This window comes from Colletotrichum fioriniae, assembly GCF_027942845.1.
Source record: "Colletotrichum fioriniae strain IMI 355084 chromosome Unknown scaffold_10, whole genome shotgun sequence".
Lineage (NCBI taxonomy): Eukaryota > Fungi > Ascomycota > Sordariomycetes > Glomerellales > Glomerellaceae > Colletotrichum > Colletotrichum fioriniae.
The window spans coordinates 1,705,472-1,718,699 of NW_027076846.1; the positions used below are offsets into that span (position 1 = coordinate 1,705,472).

Consider the following 13,228-nt stretch of genomic DNA (forward strand, 5'->3'; position numbering starts at 1 on the left):
CGTCTCGTGATGCGCATATCTCCCGAGAGTACTAGCCGTAGTACCGTCTATGACTGAGCGAATGCTCCTACAAATAATTGTTCAATCATCCTGATGGTTCCCATCATCTATCCCTATCCGTACTCCGCCTGCCAAGTTTTACCGCCAAACGCCAAAGGACTTGTGGTAGCCAGTTCCCAATGAGCCCTACTCGCGCACACCTACATCCACTTGTTGCAGCATGGTTTGCAGCTTGTCCGGGCTTCCTCTAAAAGCCAAGGAAGTCTGCACAGCGGCTGGGCTTAGGGGCGGTTTTGTAGTCGCAACGTTGATGACAGGCTCTGGGGTCTTCTCTCTGGGCTTGGCGACGATTTCGTCAACCATTTCGTCGTCTCTCATGGGGGCTTTCTCATCCTCTGGGGCGGGAGTCATCATGGCCGTTTTCGTCGTGGTTGGGGACTTCTTGACCGAGAGCTTTACGATCAAGCTCTTTCGAGGTTCATCGGCCAAGTCTTCATCTGCCATGTCCACGTCTTCGTCTAATTCGTCATCGTCTTCCTCACTCTCATCTGGGACATGGTCCTCTTCTTCGTCGTCGCCCAAATCAGGTTCACTGCCCTCATCATCGTCTTCATCCATAGAGTCGCGTCCACGAGTCCGGGTGCCCTTGGATGCCCATCCGTTCGTTCCGTGGTTGACCGCTGCAGCTCTGCGTGGCCGGCCACCAGGGCCAGAAGTCGGTTCTGATGGTTGGCGGGAATCCTCCGAGTCTCCGTTGACACTACCTGCTGCACTGCTTCCGTTCATTCGTGGAGGAGCTCTGATCTGACGACCGCTGGCGGTGGTCACTGGGCCTGTTGGTTCCGCAGGGGTGCTCGTTCCAGTGTTGCGCGCCGAGCGTCGGTTGGACGAGTCTGTAAGGAAGTCTTCGTCATCGGAGTAGGTGTACTTGATTCGTTTGCCTCTCGTGCGACCCTCATAGGAAGAGAAGCCAGGCTCAGGACGTTTGAAGCGGGCTTTCTGAGCCTGCCGATACTCTCTGCGGCGTCGTTTCTGTGACCATTAGTCATTGCTCAAAACAAAACCTTGTCACACTGGATTGGAGTTCGATGATAGATGCTTACCTCCTCAGTACCCTCAAAGCGGGGAATAGCCGCCAGCATCTTATCTGCAAGTTTCCTAGCCTTGGGGCCGCCATCCTTGGTCTCCAGTTTCTCGCAAAGGGCCCTAAGCTCCTCGATTGATCCAGCTACTGACCACCAAGTGCGGTTGAAACCGGCAGGATTACTCTCCCGATAAACGCGGAAAGCAGTATCGTCCAAGCCCTCAATCAAAAAGTACCGTCTCTTGTCACTGTCTGAACCCCAAGGCTGGACCGAGAGCGGCTGGTTCAAGTCGTCATCGTGACGATTTCCTTTGTAGGATTTGTTGATGATGGTCTTGACAGTTTCGGATGCTGAAAGAGACCACAAGGCGAATGCGCGAAGAAGAGACAGCTGTGCCAATTGGTTAGTGAACTGGTGCACAGACAAGTTAGGAGCAGTTCAGTACTTACTCTCTGGGTGGGTGTGATGCTGTGAAAGGTGTTGCTACCCGACAGTGGATTGACGCCTTCCCACGATCGCGGCCACTGGGACTTGTGGGCGGAAAGAGCATCGTCCAGAGCTTTGGAGTACTGGCCAGCCCTATCACGCCAATTAGCAACCCAAAAAAACCCCCATGTTGTTTGCTGTCGCGTCGACGTACTTGACGTCCTGCTTTCGGTTCAAGAGCAGGAACAGTAGGGCGCATAGAAAAGCTTCGACTCGTTCGCCAGGCGGACTGCCGATGATGTCTTGTTCAAGCTCTTGGGGGCCAAAGTTGGCCAAGGATTTCGGGAAAGCATCGTTGAATCGGCTGCGGAACATTACCAGAAACTGGAGGTGCGTGTTAGCTTGTCCTATGACGTGGGGCGCGTGGTTCTACGCGTTTTTTTTGCGCGAAACGACGCGACAGGGTACATACAGCAATGTCTGGATTGTCAATGAAGGCATTCTCGTGTGGCGGCGATGGCGATCGCTTGCGAGGCGGTGGCGAGGGCTCTTTGGTCGCGACGGTGGCTTTCTTGCCTTTGGCAAGCTTGGGGAAGAACTTCCGGATGTCACCCTTGGTCGCAGGTTCGGGCTCAGCTTCGGATTCGACATCGGAAGGAACTGGCGACAACGAAGACAGTGAAGACAAATCCGAAGAATCGTCGTCAGCCATCTTGGCGATTTTTCCTCTTCGCGTTGATGGCTGTAGTGTGTGCGGGTGTTGTTGTTGAAGTTGGATGGGGGTGGGTATCGTGGTAGGTGGAGGTGGTGGTATGCGCGCCGGTGTAGTTGCGAGAGGAAGTTTCGAGCGCCCACCCGCGGGACTAATTAAGTCACGTTTGAGCCGCATCTCCTTTTGGTCTGGTTCTCTGATAGGCCCGAGTCATTAAATCTAAAATACCTAAGGCTTTCATTCCTCTTCGCATATTCTCTTCGCATATATCAAAGACGCATAGCATGGTCTTGCACACGATGAGCCTCCTCCTCCTTCACGTAGCCCTTTGCCTGTCCATGCTCCCTGCCGCTTGCTTGCTTGAATATGTACCTGACCAATATCTTGCGGATTGTGCTTCATGAGTCCGGTCTTGTTCTCGAAGACGTTGGAGACTCCACGTCGCCCGTACCCCACCCAAGGCTACTGTGGGATATCCTGGCCTACCTTGCCTTACTAAACCTTTTCTCAACACCAAACCACAAACCCGACGTCTCCTGCTGAGCACCAAAGTAGAAGCCTGAGAATATTCGATCGCTCTCTCAGGACGTCCTCATAATCGAACCACCGAGGATTTATAATGCTTGTTTGGTGACAGGTGGGTCCCATGGTGCAGACTAGGACAGAAGTGACCGCGCAAACTAAGACATCGTTTCGGCCGAGAAGCTTCTCGCGATTGTCTAATCTTCAAGCTGACGCATTCTGTTGATGATGCTATTCCCAACCAATGGGTTGGTGATACTAAGGCTTTGTCGCTGAGACTCAGTTTCCTTTCATTCCGCCTACCCGCACCGGCCTGTTGGTCACTGCGGCAGCCGACCTTTAGCTTGCCTGAGCCTATCAAAATTGGGCAGCACTTGATGCGCTTTGAAGCTATTGAGCAACATGGCGATGTAGAGGCCTTTCTCCTGGTCGTAGTCCCGTGGGATGCCCAGCACTTGCAATGCATTCCACCTCGTTCCCATCCACCGCAACATCCCTCCCGCTCATCACATGACAACGCGGTTCAGCCAAACCAGCTGGGACTAAATCATTCCATGCTGATCGCCCGCGTTCGCAACTTTGCGTCTGCAGGTATGCCCGACGCTTGGAGTGAGGCTATTCACAACCTAGATTCCATCTTTGGAGTATTCTTGCCCCATGTGGCTGCGTGAACAGGGCTATGCGTAGTCAATGTGAATGGGCTGCAATCCTACAGGATACACCTTCTCGACACTGGCTCAAGATAATGCCTATTCATCGATTTTGGCGAGCCTACGGCCCGTAGTCACCAATATCGACACCTCACTTGAGGCGACGGGGCCACTTTGCAATGATGCGTGCTCCCGAATATTGAACCCTTCTCAGCCAAACCTTGGCGCGAAGAACCCTTGGGAGCAGAATGCTTTGGACGCAATGATGCACTCCACGAGGAACGGCCTTCGCCGACTCCGGCGAAGGTTCCGATGACGTTGATCACTGGACCACACCAAGGCACCAAATACTCCGGGGTCCTTGTAACCTCACCGGATTTCCTCCCAGAGACCCAAAACATGACCTGCCCACAAAACGCACCAACACCGTTCGGACACAGCAGACCTGACAGAGCATCAGAAAATGCAGCCACGAGAGGAAAAGCAGGAGATAGCGAAGGGAATGAGGACACCTCATCGAGCAGAAGTAAGTGCTCACATAATCAAAACGTTTCAAATCTTTCGTGCATCGTCAGAATGACTCATAGTGAGTGAGAGACATTGCACGGCATGATGGCGTTGAGGATATCGTGAGCATGGCTTCAGTAGGCCATAGTAAGACGTTCCGAAGGTGAGGGTAAAGTGCGGAGATCGTAACGCGGTGCAAACGTCCCAGGGTCGAGACCGAGTGGCCATTGGAAGCAGCAGTCAGCCTGTGGGTCCGCTCTTGTGGAGACCACTTCATCTTGCCGTCCGTGCTCTGTCAAAAATTTGGACAATCTCCCACGTATATCTTTGCACGTGATATCACACGTGCTCAAGCGAGGAGGGCTGGAGAGGAAGTCCCACGCACCACTGCAGTTTCCGAAATTTGAGCCATCCTGCTTGTTGACGGAATTTGACGATTCAACCTCACCACGACGACAACACCTAGCCCTCCGAACGCCAGAGGACTGCCAAGATGGGTCGCGTTGTAAGTGATTGCTCTATTCAACACTCGATTCTTTATTCGCAGAACGACATTGGCGCATTATCGACTTGCTACTCGTCGCATTCGACAATCCAACAATTCGAAACCCGCGAACTTTTTTTTTTCGAGATGGACAAAGGGATAGGACAAAAGGCGCTGACATACTCTTCCTCAGATCCGTAACCAGAGAAGAGGTCGTGGCTCTATCTTCACGGCCAACACCCGCCTGAACAAGGTGAGATTCGACATTCCCGAAATTCGCGATACGACGACAATTTTTCCTAACGATTTTCTGTGCAGGCCCCCGCGAAGTTCCGCAACCTCGACTATGCCGAGAGACACGGATACCTCCGTGGTGTCGTGAAGGACATCATCCACGACCCCGGCCGTGGCGCTCCTCTCGCCCAGGTCGTCTTCCGCGACCCCTACAAGTTCAAGCAGCACACCGAGACCTTCATCGCCAACGAGGGCATGTACACCGGCCAGTTCATCTACGCCGGCAAGAAGGCCGCCCTTACCGTCGGCAACGTCCTTCCCCTCGGCTCCATGCCTGAGGGTACCGTCGTCTCCAACGTCGAGACCAAGATCGGTGACCGTGGCACTCTCGGCCGCACTTCCGGCAACTACATCACCATTGTCGGCCACAACCCCGATGAGGGCAAGACTCGCATCAAGCTTCCCTCCGGCGCCAAGAAGGTCGTCCACTCCGAGGCCCGTGGCATGATCGGCATTGTTGCCGGTGGTGGCCGTACCGACAAGCCCCTCCTGAGTACGTTTTGGCCCCTGGTTGCGGAAGGATGAGAGCAACGATAAGAAGAAGGAGGCAACAGTTGACTAACGCATGTTTACAGAGGCTTCCCGTGCCAAGCACAAATTCGCTGTCAAGCGTGGCGCCAACTGGCCCAGAACTCGTGGTGTTGCCATGAACCCCGTCGACCATCCCCACGGTGGTGGTAACCACCAGCATATCGGTAAGGCCTCGACCATCTCCCGCTACGCCGTCCAGGGACAAAAGGCCGGTCTCATTGCTGCGAGACGGACGGGTCTGCTCCGTGGTACCCAGAAGGTCAAGGAATAAAGGTCATAGTTTGGCTGGATTTCAGGGTTCCATTGGGATGGTGTTACGCGGCTGGCATCTTTTGAGGGTACTCGCAAGGGCAGTTCATCTGGTAGCTCTTCGGCAAGTACTAAAAGGCATTTTGCGCATTGAATGATCACGCCATGATTCCCCCCGCTACAAGAGGGAGAGGAGAACGCCAAACCCAACTGTGATGAGTGAGACGCCGGGAGTTTGTGTGGATGACGAACAAAAAACGGGGTTTGGGACAGCAAATGGAGTGAGGAGGAAAGTGGCCTTTGGATCTTTCCTCCTAAGCCCAGCTACCATACGTAGTTGCGGTTTCCTCTTTCAATTGATCGATTCGGAATTTATATTGAGGAGCTGCTCCTGTCTCGTGACATTTATTCATTCGGCGAGTGGCCTGATGATATGACAGCCTAAACAACAAAAACGGCGCTCTCCCGCCCTGACTCAGTCTTACAACACTTGACTTTTGATAAATCCTCGATAGAACCGCCAAAATCACGGGAAACCTACACTCGGTGATTTGATATCGATCCCCGATTCCCCTTGCTTCACGCTTCTTTTAAGTGTACTCCACATCAGTCACTCGCCCGCAACAATGTTCGCTTGCCAGAGAGTCACCGCCTCGAGGTGTCTCACCCAACGCTGCACGTCCACCAATTCTCTCAATGCAACAGTAAAGAGAACCTTTGCTACTCGCCCTCGCCCCACCATCCCTGCTGCCCCTGTCCTCTCATCACCATCGGCAGCGACAGCACCCTCAGCCCGAGCTCCTGCCCACACCCCTCCAAGTCGACAGGCTTCCGGTCAGAGTTCTCGCCCTGCGGTGCAAGCACGTTTCTTCTCCTACCACCCCACCTCCTCCGACAGGTCCAGTAACCCCACCATCGGCATCCCCTCATCCAAAACTGGCCGACGGAGCACCAAAATCAAAATCTTTGAAAGCTCCCACAACCTTCATCCCTTCCACACCTCATCCATACACCCCAGAACACCTCAATTGAACGAAATGGCATCCCAGGATTTCCGCCTTCTCTGCCTCGAGAACCCTCTGCTTGGTAAGTGATTTCTTTTGATGGTTTTTAAGAGCTTAAAGCACCGGGGAACACTGTTGCGCAACCCCACCATCTTCGCTTTAACCCCTCCCTTAACACCGAGCTGGAAACCAAAATATCGACAATTAACACCGCAACCCAGACATCCAAGCAGTTGGTGACAAGGCTCTCCTCGAAAAGTATGGCCTCAAGGAGAACGATGCCATCCTCGCTGAGGAGAAGCACCTTGGCATCTACGAGGACCTCCTCAACAACTACGACGCCAAGCTGATTGCCGGCGGCGCTGCCCAGAACACCGCTCGCGGTGCCCAGTACATCCTCCCTCCCAACTCCGTCGTCTACCTCGGCGGTGTCGGCGACGACAAGTACGCCTCCATCCTCCAGGATGCCGTCAAGACCGCCGGTCTCCGCGTCGAGTACCGCGTCGACCCCAAGATCGCCACCGGCCGTTGCGGTGTTGTCATCACCGGCCACAACCGCTCCATGTGCACCGAGCTCGGTGCCGCCAACCACTACGACCTTGAGCACTTGACCCGCCCCGACGTCTGGAAGCTTGTCGAGAACGCCCAGGCCTACTACATCGGAGGTTACCACTTCACCGTCTGCCCCGCCGCCATCCAGAAGCTCGCCGAGGAGGCCGCCAAGAACAACAAGGTCTTCGCCGTCAGCTTGTCTGCCCCCTTCATCTGCCAGTTCTTCAAGGACCCCCTCGATGCCAGCGCCCCCTACTGGGACTACGTCATCGGCAACGAGACCGAGGCCGCCGCCTACGCCGAAGCCCACAGCCTCGGCACCACCGACCTCAAGGAGATCGCCAAGGTCCTCGCCAACCTGCCCAAGGAGAACAAGCAGCGCAAGCGTGTCGCCATCATCACCCAGGGCACCGAGCCCACTCTGGTTGCTGTCCAGGGTGAGGACAGCGTCAAGGAGTACCCCGTCAAGCCCATCTCCAAGGAGCAGATCAACGACACCAACGGAGCTGGTGATGCCTTTGCTGGCGGTTTGATGGCTGGTGTTGTCGATGGCAAGTCCCTCGACCAGTCCATCGACATGGGCCAGTGGCTGGCTAAGCTCAGCATCCAGGAGCTTGGACCTTCGTAAGTTGATCCTTCGTCATCATCACACATGACACTTCATGACAAACTTGTCAAACTTTCTTGCTTCATTCGCTAACTGTGAACTAGCTACCCCTTCCCCAAGCAGGCTTATTCCGCGTAAGGCACGTAGCCTTCCAACCTAATGCATTGAGCATTTCAGTTTCTTTTTGTTCAGAATAGTCTGGCGTTGAGGGGGTCAAAGGGAAAACGGTTTCAACAACGGCGTTGGCTCCTGAGAGAGCTTTCAAATGAGTGGCAATCGCAATTTGCATCAACTTGCAATCTGGGCTCGACACATTTTACGACCTTGAGCCCATGGGTCATGAGATAGTTGGTAGAAAACAATGCGAGGAGACGATTTCGGCTGGACAAAAAAGACCAGCCCAGATGACAAATCCTAGACCAGGAGTCCACTTTCCCGTCGTATCCGTCGTATCGTGTCCAGTGAAGTCCGTCCAAAACAGTAGTATGAGCCAGTATAATTCAATCATGCGATCGATCCATGTCGCTGAAACTTGTGTCAGTAGTGTACGCTCATGCAAGGTGCTGATGGACTTACATCGCAGTAGCAAATAAAGATGTGTTCAACTTCCAATCAAGCCGCCGGTTGGGCCGGGCAGGCGTTGGGATAATAATATCTGATCAGGAAACGAGTCCTGGGTATGTGGTCCCCAAAACTTAACGACGCATGTTCTGGCCCGGAGTACGCTTCCCCTCGTCAGCCATGGCCGACTGAAGAATCATGTCGTTGTATCCGGCCGTGTAGCCGTCAGTAGCGGCACCTCCATTCTGTCTGACCATGTTCTTGTAGTGCGTGGGGTCATCGTGCATGTCGGCAATGGGGCCTCGTCCAAAAGCGGTGGTCGCGGTATACGCGATACCGTTGCACGGCGTGCTCTGGTAGATACTGCTGACGTTGGAGAACTGAGTACCCGAAGCCGGCGAGAAGTTCTCTCCGCTCATAGGCATGTTGGGGCTCGGAGGAAACTGGGGGCGAGATCCGCTGAACGAACGGGCGTGGGCGGCCGCCCTGGGTTGCAAAGTATGGGGGTTGTTGGCTTCCGCATACGGACTCGACCACAAATTATATGCTGCCGATCCTGACAAGTCACGACTCAAGGATCTCGCGTCGGTAGGTTGTCTGCCAAAGGCCTGCAAAAGGCGGTCCTGGTGAGCACTTATGTCGGGTGTACTAGCATACGGACGCTGTTGCTGCCGAGCCATGTACGGGTTCTCTCGGGCGTCTCCGAATGGATCGTCAAGCCTTGGGGTACCCGAGGGTTGCGCAGTCCTCTGGAAGCCAGCGCTGCCATCGAATGATCTTCTAGCAGCATCCCTGATGGAACGGTCTGGCGGCGTCAGCTCTTGGTTCTTACCCTGGGGTGTCGGGGTGTAAATCATGTTCCAGGGAAGGCTCGGGAACGTCTTTGCTGTGGCGGATCCGAGGGCGGGCGGGCTGTTGGTCGGGGGCACACCAAATACCTCGTTGGCCATGGCTGAGTTCATTCCGTACGAGGTGTCCTCGTGGCTCTCTGCAGGAGAGACGTGGGCCTGAGGAGGCATCAGGAAGTCATTAACCATGTGAAGCATATCAGCGTCGGAACTGAAGTCGTAATCTGACTGGCCCTGCGCTTTGCTGCGTCCGGGAGTGGGGTGCGACTGCACTTGCGGCGGTGCAGCCACTTGGGGCGGTACAGGCAATACAGCAGTCGGGGTCGCGTTTCTAACAGGAGCCGGCCGCTGAGATTCCTTCCGTTGCGCCGGAGGAACGTCCGCGGCAGAGCTTCGCTCAACTGGAGGCTGGGAGGTTGCCGCTACAGCCGAAGACTTTGGCGTATAGCTGTCCTCGTACTTGAAAGTAAGCCCCCTTAGAGACGAAGTGTAGGAGAACGGAAAGTTGGTATCATCATTGGCGAGGAAGAAACCACACTTGATCGTTTGCAGCACCCTGGAGAAGATCTCTTGAAGAGGGCCAAAACGCTGGCCACCATAGTGCTGAATTTGAGGCTTCACATTTCCAGTATCCTCGTCGTAGTTGAGACGGCAACTGTCCGGCAACTTCGTGTCGCAGAGAGGGAGCATTCCTATAGCTTCCTGGTCCTCGGGAAGCAGGTAAGGAGTGAGTTTGAGATCTTCGTTGCCGTACATCTCGCAGAGAGAGGTGAGTGCCTTGGCGAATCCTCTGTACATGTCCTTGATGGACAGCTCAGGGGCCTCTTGAGCATTCACAATCTCAACACGGCACGCCACGAGCCAGGCTGCATACAGGCGCACGAATGGAAGAGTGTTCTCAGTCATTGTAGACGCTTGGTCGTCAGTGTTCTCTTGTTCGCCATTTGCTTGTTGCTCAATGAGTCTTTCCATTTCCCTCTTGAGGAACTTGCAAAACGTCATGAAGAAACGAGCATTCAGGCGAAGAAGGAACTGAGAAGTTCGGAACGCAGCGGTAGCCCAGTCACCTACTGTGAGTCAGTAAATGAGTTTCATGGTCCATAATGATTACTACATACCTTTCGCCTTGTTGTTGTAGACAAAGAATGCAGACATGTTGAGCAAGACCATCTTCAAAAGGATTGCCTGGGTGTTTGGAGCCTTGATGGCCATCTCAAGATGGTTGATCACTTCCTTCTCAAGCCCCTCGTGCTGAGGGAACGGCTCTCCTTTGCTGAAGTGAGAATGCAGCTTTACGAACCAGGTGACAAAGGCCTCTTGAGGGTCAGGAGGACCTGTGCGACGAGCCGGCGTAGTTGGCGCAGAAAGGCTCTTGAGTTCCGACTCGAGGTTCTGTGCCGCCATTGGATGGGGGTCTTGAATTGCCATGGCGCGGTAGAAGTGATATATGATATCCAGGTGCTTTCTCTCATCCAAGTAAATGATACCCATCTGGTGGTGCGCGAAGCCGGAATTGGGAAGGATGTCGTGGGCGAGAGAATAGTATGTCAAGGCAGCTTCGTAGCTCGGAACCTTGTGTCGCGCCTGCATCCGGTATCGAGAAAGGTCGCCGAGGTGAATGAGCACCAGATGAACGTATTTGAGGATAATCTGGCGGACGGCAGGCGTAGTATTGGCCATGGGGTTTGCCTCTGCCAATTTTTCGGCCTTGATGCCCTCGGCAATGCGCTGAAGCTCGGGAATCGGGTAGACGGCTGACATGCGCTGGACAAACGCCACGTAGAACTTTTGCGCCGTCTTGAGAAAGCTGCTGTACATCCTATCCAGCTTGCGCTTCTGGACGGCGAGCTGCGACGATCTCAGCTTGCCCAGAATCTTTCGATATTCGGCATTTACAAGGCTGTGGGCCTGCCAGAGGTTGGCTTCGACCTTCTCGGTCGCGGAATACTCGAAGTCATGGAATATGACGTGAAGGCAGGCTAATCGGAGGCTGATGACAAGTCAGCAGGGTATTGCGACCCAGTACATTGGGCCCGAATTCGGTACGTACGAGGAGATGACGCTTTCCAGAACCTCGAAATGCTTCAGCTCGTTGCCGTCGGTATCCCCCTTGAGCTTGTCTACCTCCTTCTGCAGGTGCTTTCGAAGCTTCTGGGCTTGGCTGTGGTCAAAAAGTCAGCATCGGAAGGTAGGTGCCCGGAGTCGCATGGACCCCGAAATGTCCACCCAACTGGATAAGGTACGCTAGAGGCAATGCTTGGCGCAATCCAAATTTCGAGATGAGCATGAGGGGAAAATGGTGACTTACTGCCATGCCTGCTTTGCAGCCTCAACATGTTCCGCCATTTTGCAGAATGGCGGAGCTGGGCCCTGGCGTTGGCGATTGGGGGAGGAATTTTGGTGTTGGTGGTGTTGCGATTATTTTCGCGATGGGGTGGGTTGTTGTTGTTGTGGAAGGTGCGGGACTCCAGAAATTCAGGAATGGGACAAAAATAAAAAGCCCAAGCTACGTGCTGTGCTCACACGCTCTCAAGACCAGTCCCTGAAGGTGCGCGCGATCCATAACTTGGGAGGTGAGGTCGTCGGGATCCAAAGGGTGAAGGCGGCGATGGTGGTGGGATCGGGGCAGCGGCAGCGGCGTCGTCGGGTCCAAGGCTTGTGGTGGCACGTAATCGGGGTGATGAGAGAGTCGGGAAGAAGAACATTGGGCAGAGGGTCGGAGGGAAGGAGCGACGAGCGATGCGCCACCCAAAGCAGACATTCAAGAAAGGCAACACTCAGACAGTGTAGAAGGGCGAGAGTGGCAGACAGAGGCAGGCAGAGAAGAAGCAGGAAGAGGATGGCGATGTCGGGTCTCCATGAGGGACGCGAGCAGAACTTAGCTCATGGAACAATAAAGTGTGCACCTCTCAGTCTCTCCCGTCCATCCACATCATCCATCCTCCATCCACCTTCCATGACTGAGCCTTGGGGAATCAGTTAATATTTTAGATGGAGCCCCTCAACAGGCGGGCACTCATGGACCGTGCACTGCGCTTTTTGAGATTGGTCCCTGTTCGGTTCCGCAGACCCTCACTGAGTCCCTCATTGACACACTCTCTCTCCCTTAACGGGGGATACTTGCAGCTCCAGCATGGCCCATGTTAGCTACATCAGTGACGAGCCTTGTCACGTTGTTGCTTTGTTAGGAGCCTAGGCCCTTGCCTACAGTCAGGGCCTTTCCATCTTCACTGATTTCGATGATGACTTGTCCATCCGTCCCTGAACCTGCTAAATGAGCCCTGAGCATTGAGCCTTGCAGTGGTCTTTGACAGTCAGTGCCCCACCACGGCTCCGGTCTTTGATCTGCTTTCGCCCCAAAACATTCGATTCCATTCATCATCGTCGGACCTATTGTCGCCGATATTGTAAACCTGACTGGCCCAAGGCTCGGCGAGGCATATTTGGATTCCTGCTATCCTTACGGAGTACATCCTACGGATACCATATACTGCAGGCTGGCTCAGTCGTCCGAGCCCCTTCACCGATCCTGCCAAAAATTAATTTCAGGACATAACTCAGCAGAGCAGTGCGACGTGGGGGAAATTCGGGTGCCTGATCTGCAAGTAATCAACCTTCCCCGTCACTTGGCCTTCACTCAAGATGAAACGCTCACGAGAGGCCGAAGAGGAACACCCGTCCTCTGGCATATCTGCAGACGAGCGTAGCAGCCCGGAGACGTCAACTCCAGGTGACCGCGCTGCCAAAATCACTGGACTAGAGCCCGCCGTCGAGGGAGCATCTGAGAATTTTGCCATGAAATGTTCCCTTCCGCCTCACAAGGAGGCTCTGACTTTCAAGACATACGACGATTATGAGGCGCACTACATAGCGATACACACCAACAGGTGTCTGGAATGCGGGAGGAACCTACCGTCAAGCCATCTGCTTAATGTGCACCATGAGGAATGCCATGATTCCTTCGCCGCTGTGAAGCGGGAAAGAGGAGAGCACACAGTAATATCATCCCCCACTTTCTCTCATCATCGGCCCCTATCTTGCTGACACCGGCTACAGTATTCCTGCTTCGTAGAGGGCTGTGAAAGAAAATGCATGACACCGCAGAAACGCCGCATGCACCTCATCGACAAACATGGGTTTCCCAAGAACTACTTTTTTGCTGTGACCAGGGAGGGCGTCGATGGGCGACGGTCACT

At 54.2% G+C, this 13,228-nt stretch overlaps 4 protein-coding genes across 4 annotated transcripts; 2 read left to right on the forward strand and 2 right to left on the reverse strand.

Moving 5' to 3' along the window:
* Positions 1–186: 186 nt before the first annotated feature.
* On the reverse strand, positions 187–2,223 carry N0V96_008498 (uncharacterized protein; the record flags this gene model as incomplete). Its single annotated transcript, XM_053190116.1, has 5 exons — positions 187–1,032; positions 1,104–1,475; positions 1,535–1,664; positions 1,726–1,895; positions 1,984–2,223. 5 exons carry the CDS (start codon positions 2,221–2,223, stop codon positions 187–189), a joined length of 1,758 nt encoding a protein of 585 aa, XP_053052538.1.
* A 2,172-nt stretch (positions 2,224–4,395) lies between these two features.
* Positions 4,396–5,482, forward strand: RPL2 (60S ribosomal protein uL2; the record flags this gene model as incomplete). Its single annotated transcript, XM_053190117.1, has 4 exons — positions 4,396–4,407; positions 4,580–4,639; positions 4,705–5,173; positions 5,256–5,482. The coding sequence occupies 4 exons, from the start codon at positions 4,396–4,398 to the stop codon at positions 5,480–5,482; spliced, it is 768 nt and encodes a 255-aa protein (XP_053052539.1).
* A 1,015-nt stretch (positions 5,483–6,497) lies between these two features.
* ADO1 (adenosine kinase) lies at positions 6,498–7,761 on the forward strand (the record flags this gene model as incomplete). The annotated part of the gene is made up of 3 exons (XM_053190118.2): positions 6,498–6,546; positions 6,686–7,640; positions 7,728–7,761. 3 exons carry the CDS (start codon positions 6,498–6,500, stop codon positions 7,759–7,761), a joined length of 1,038 nt encoding a protein of 345 aa, XP_053052540.2.
* A 557-nt stretch (positions 7,762–8,318) lies between these two features.
* N0V96_008501 (uncharacterized protein) lies at positions 8,319–11,378 on the reverse strand (the record flags this gene model as incomplete). The annotated part of the gene is made up of 4 exons (XM_065758350.1): positions 8,319–10,102; positions 10,151–11,022; positions 11,083–11,193; positions 11,341–11,378. The coding sequence occupies 4 exons, from the start codon at positions 11,376–11,378 to the stop codon at positions 8,319–8,321; spliced, it is 2,805 nt and encodes a 934-aa protein (XP_065613105.1).
* Positions 11,379–13,228: the final 1,850 nt, after the last annotated feature.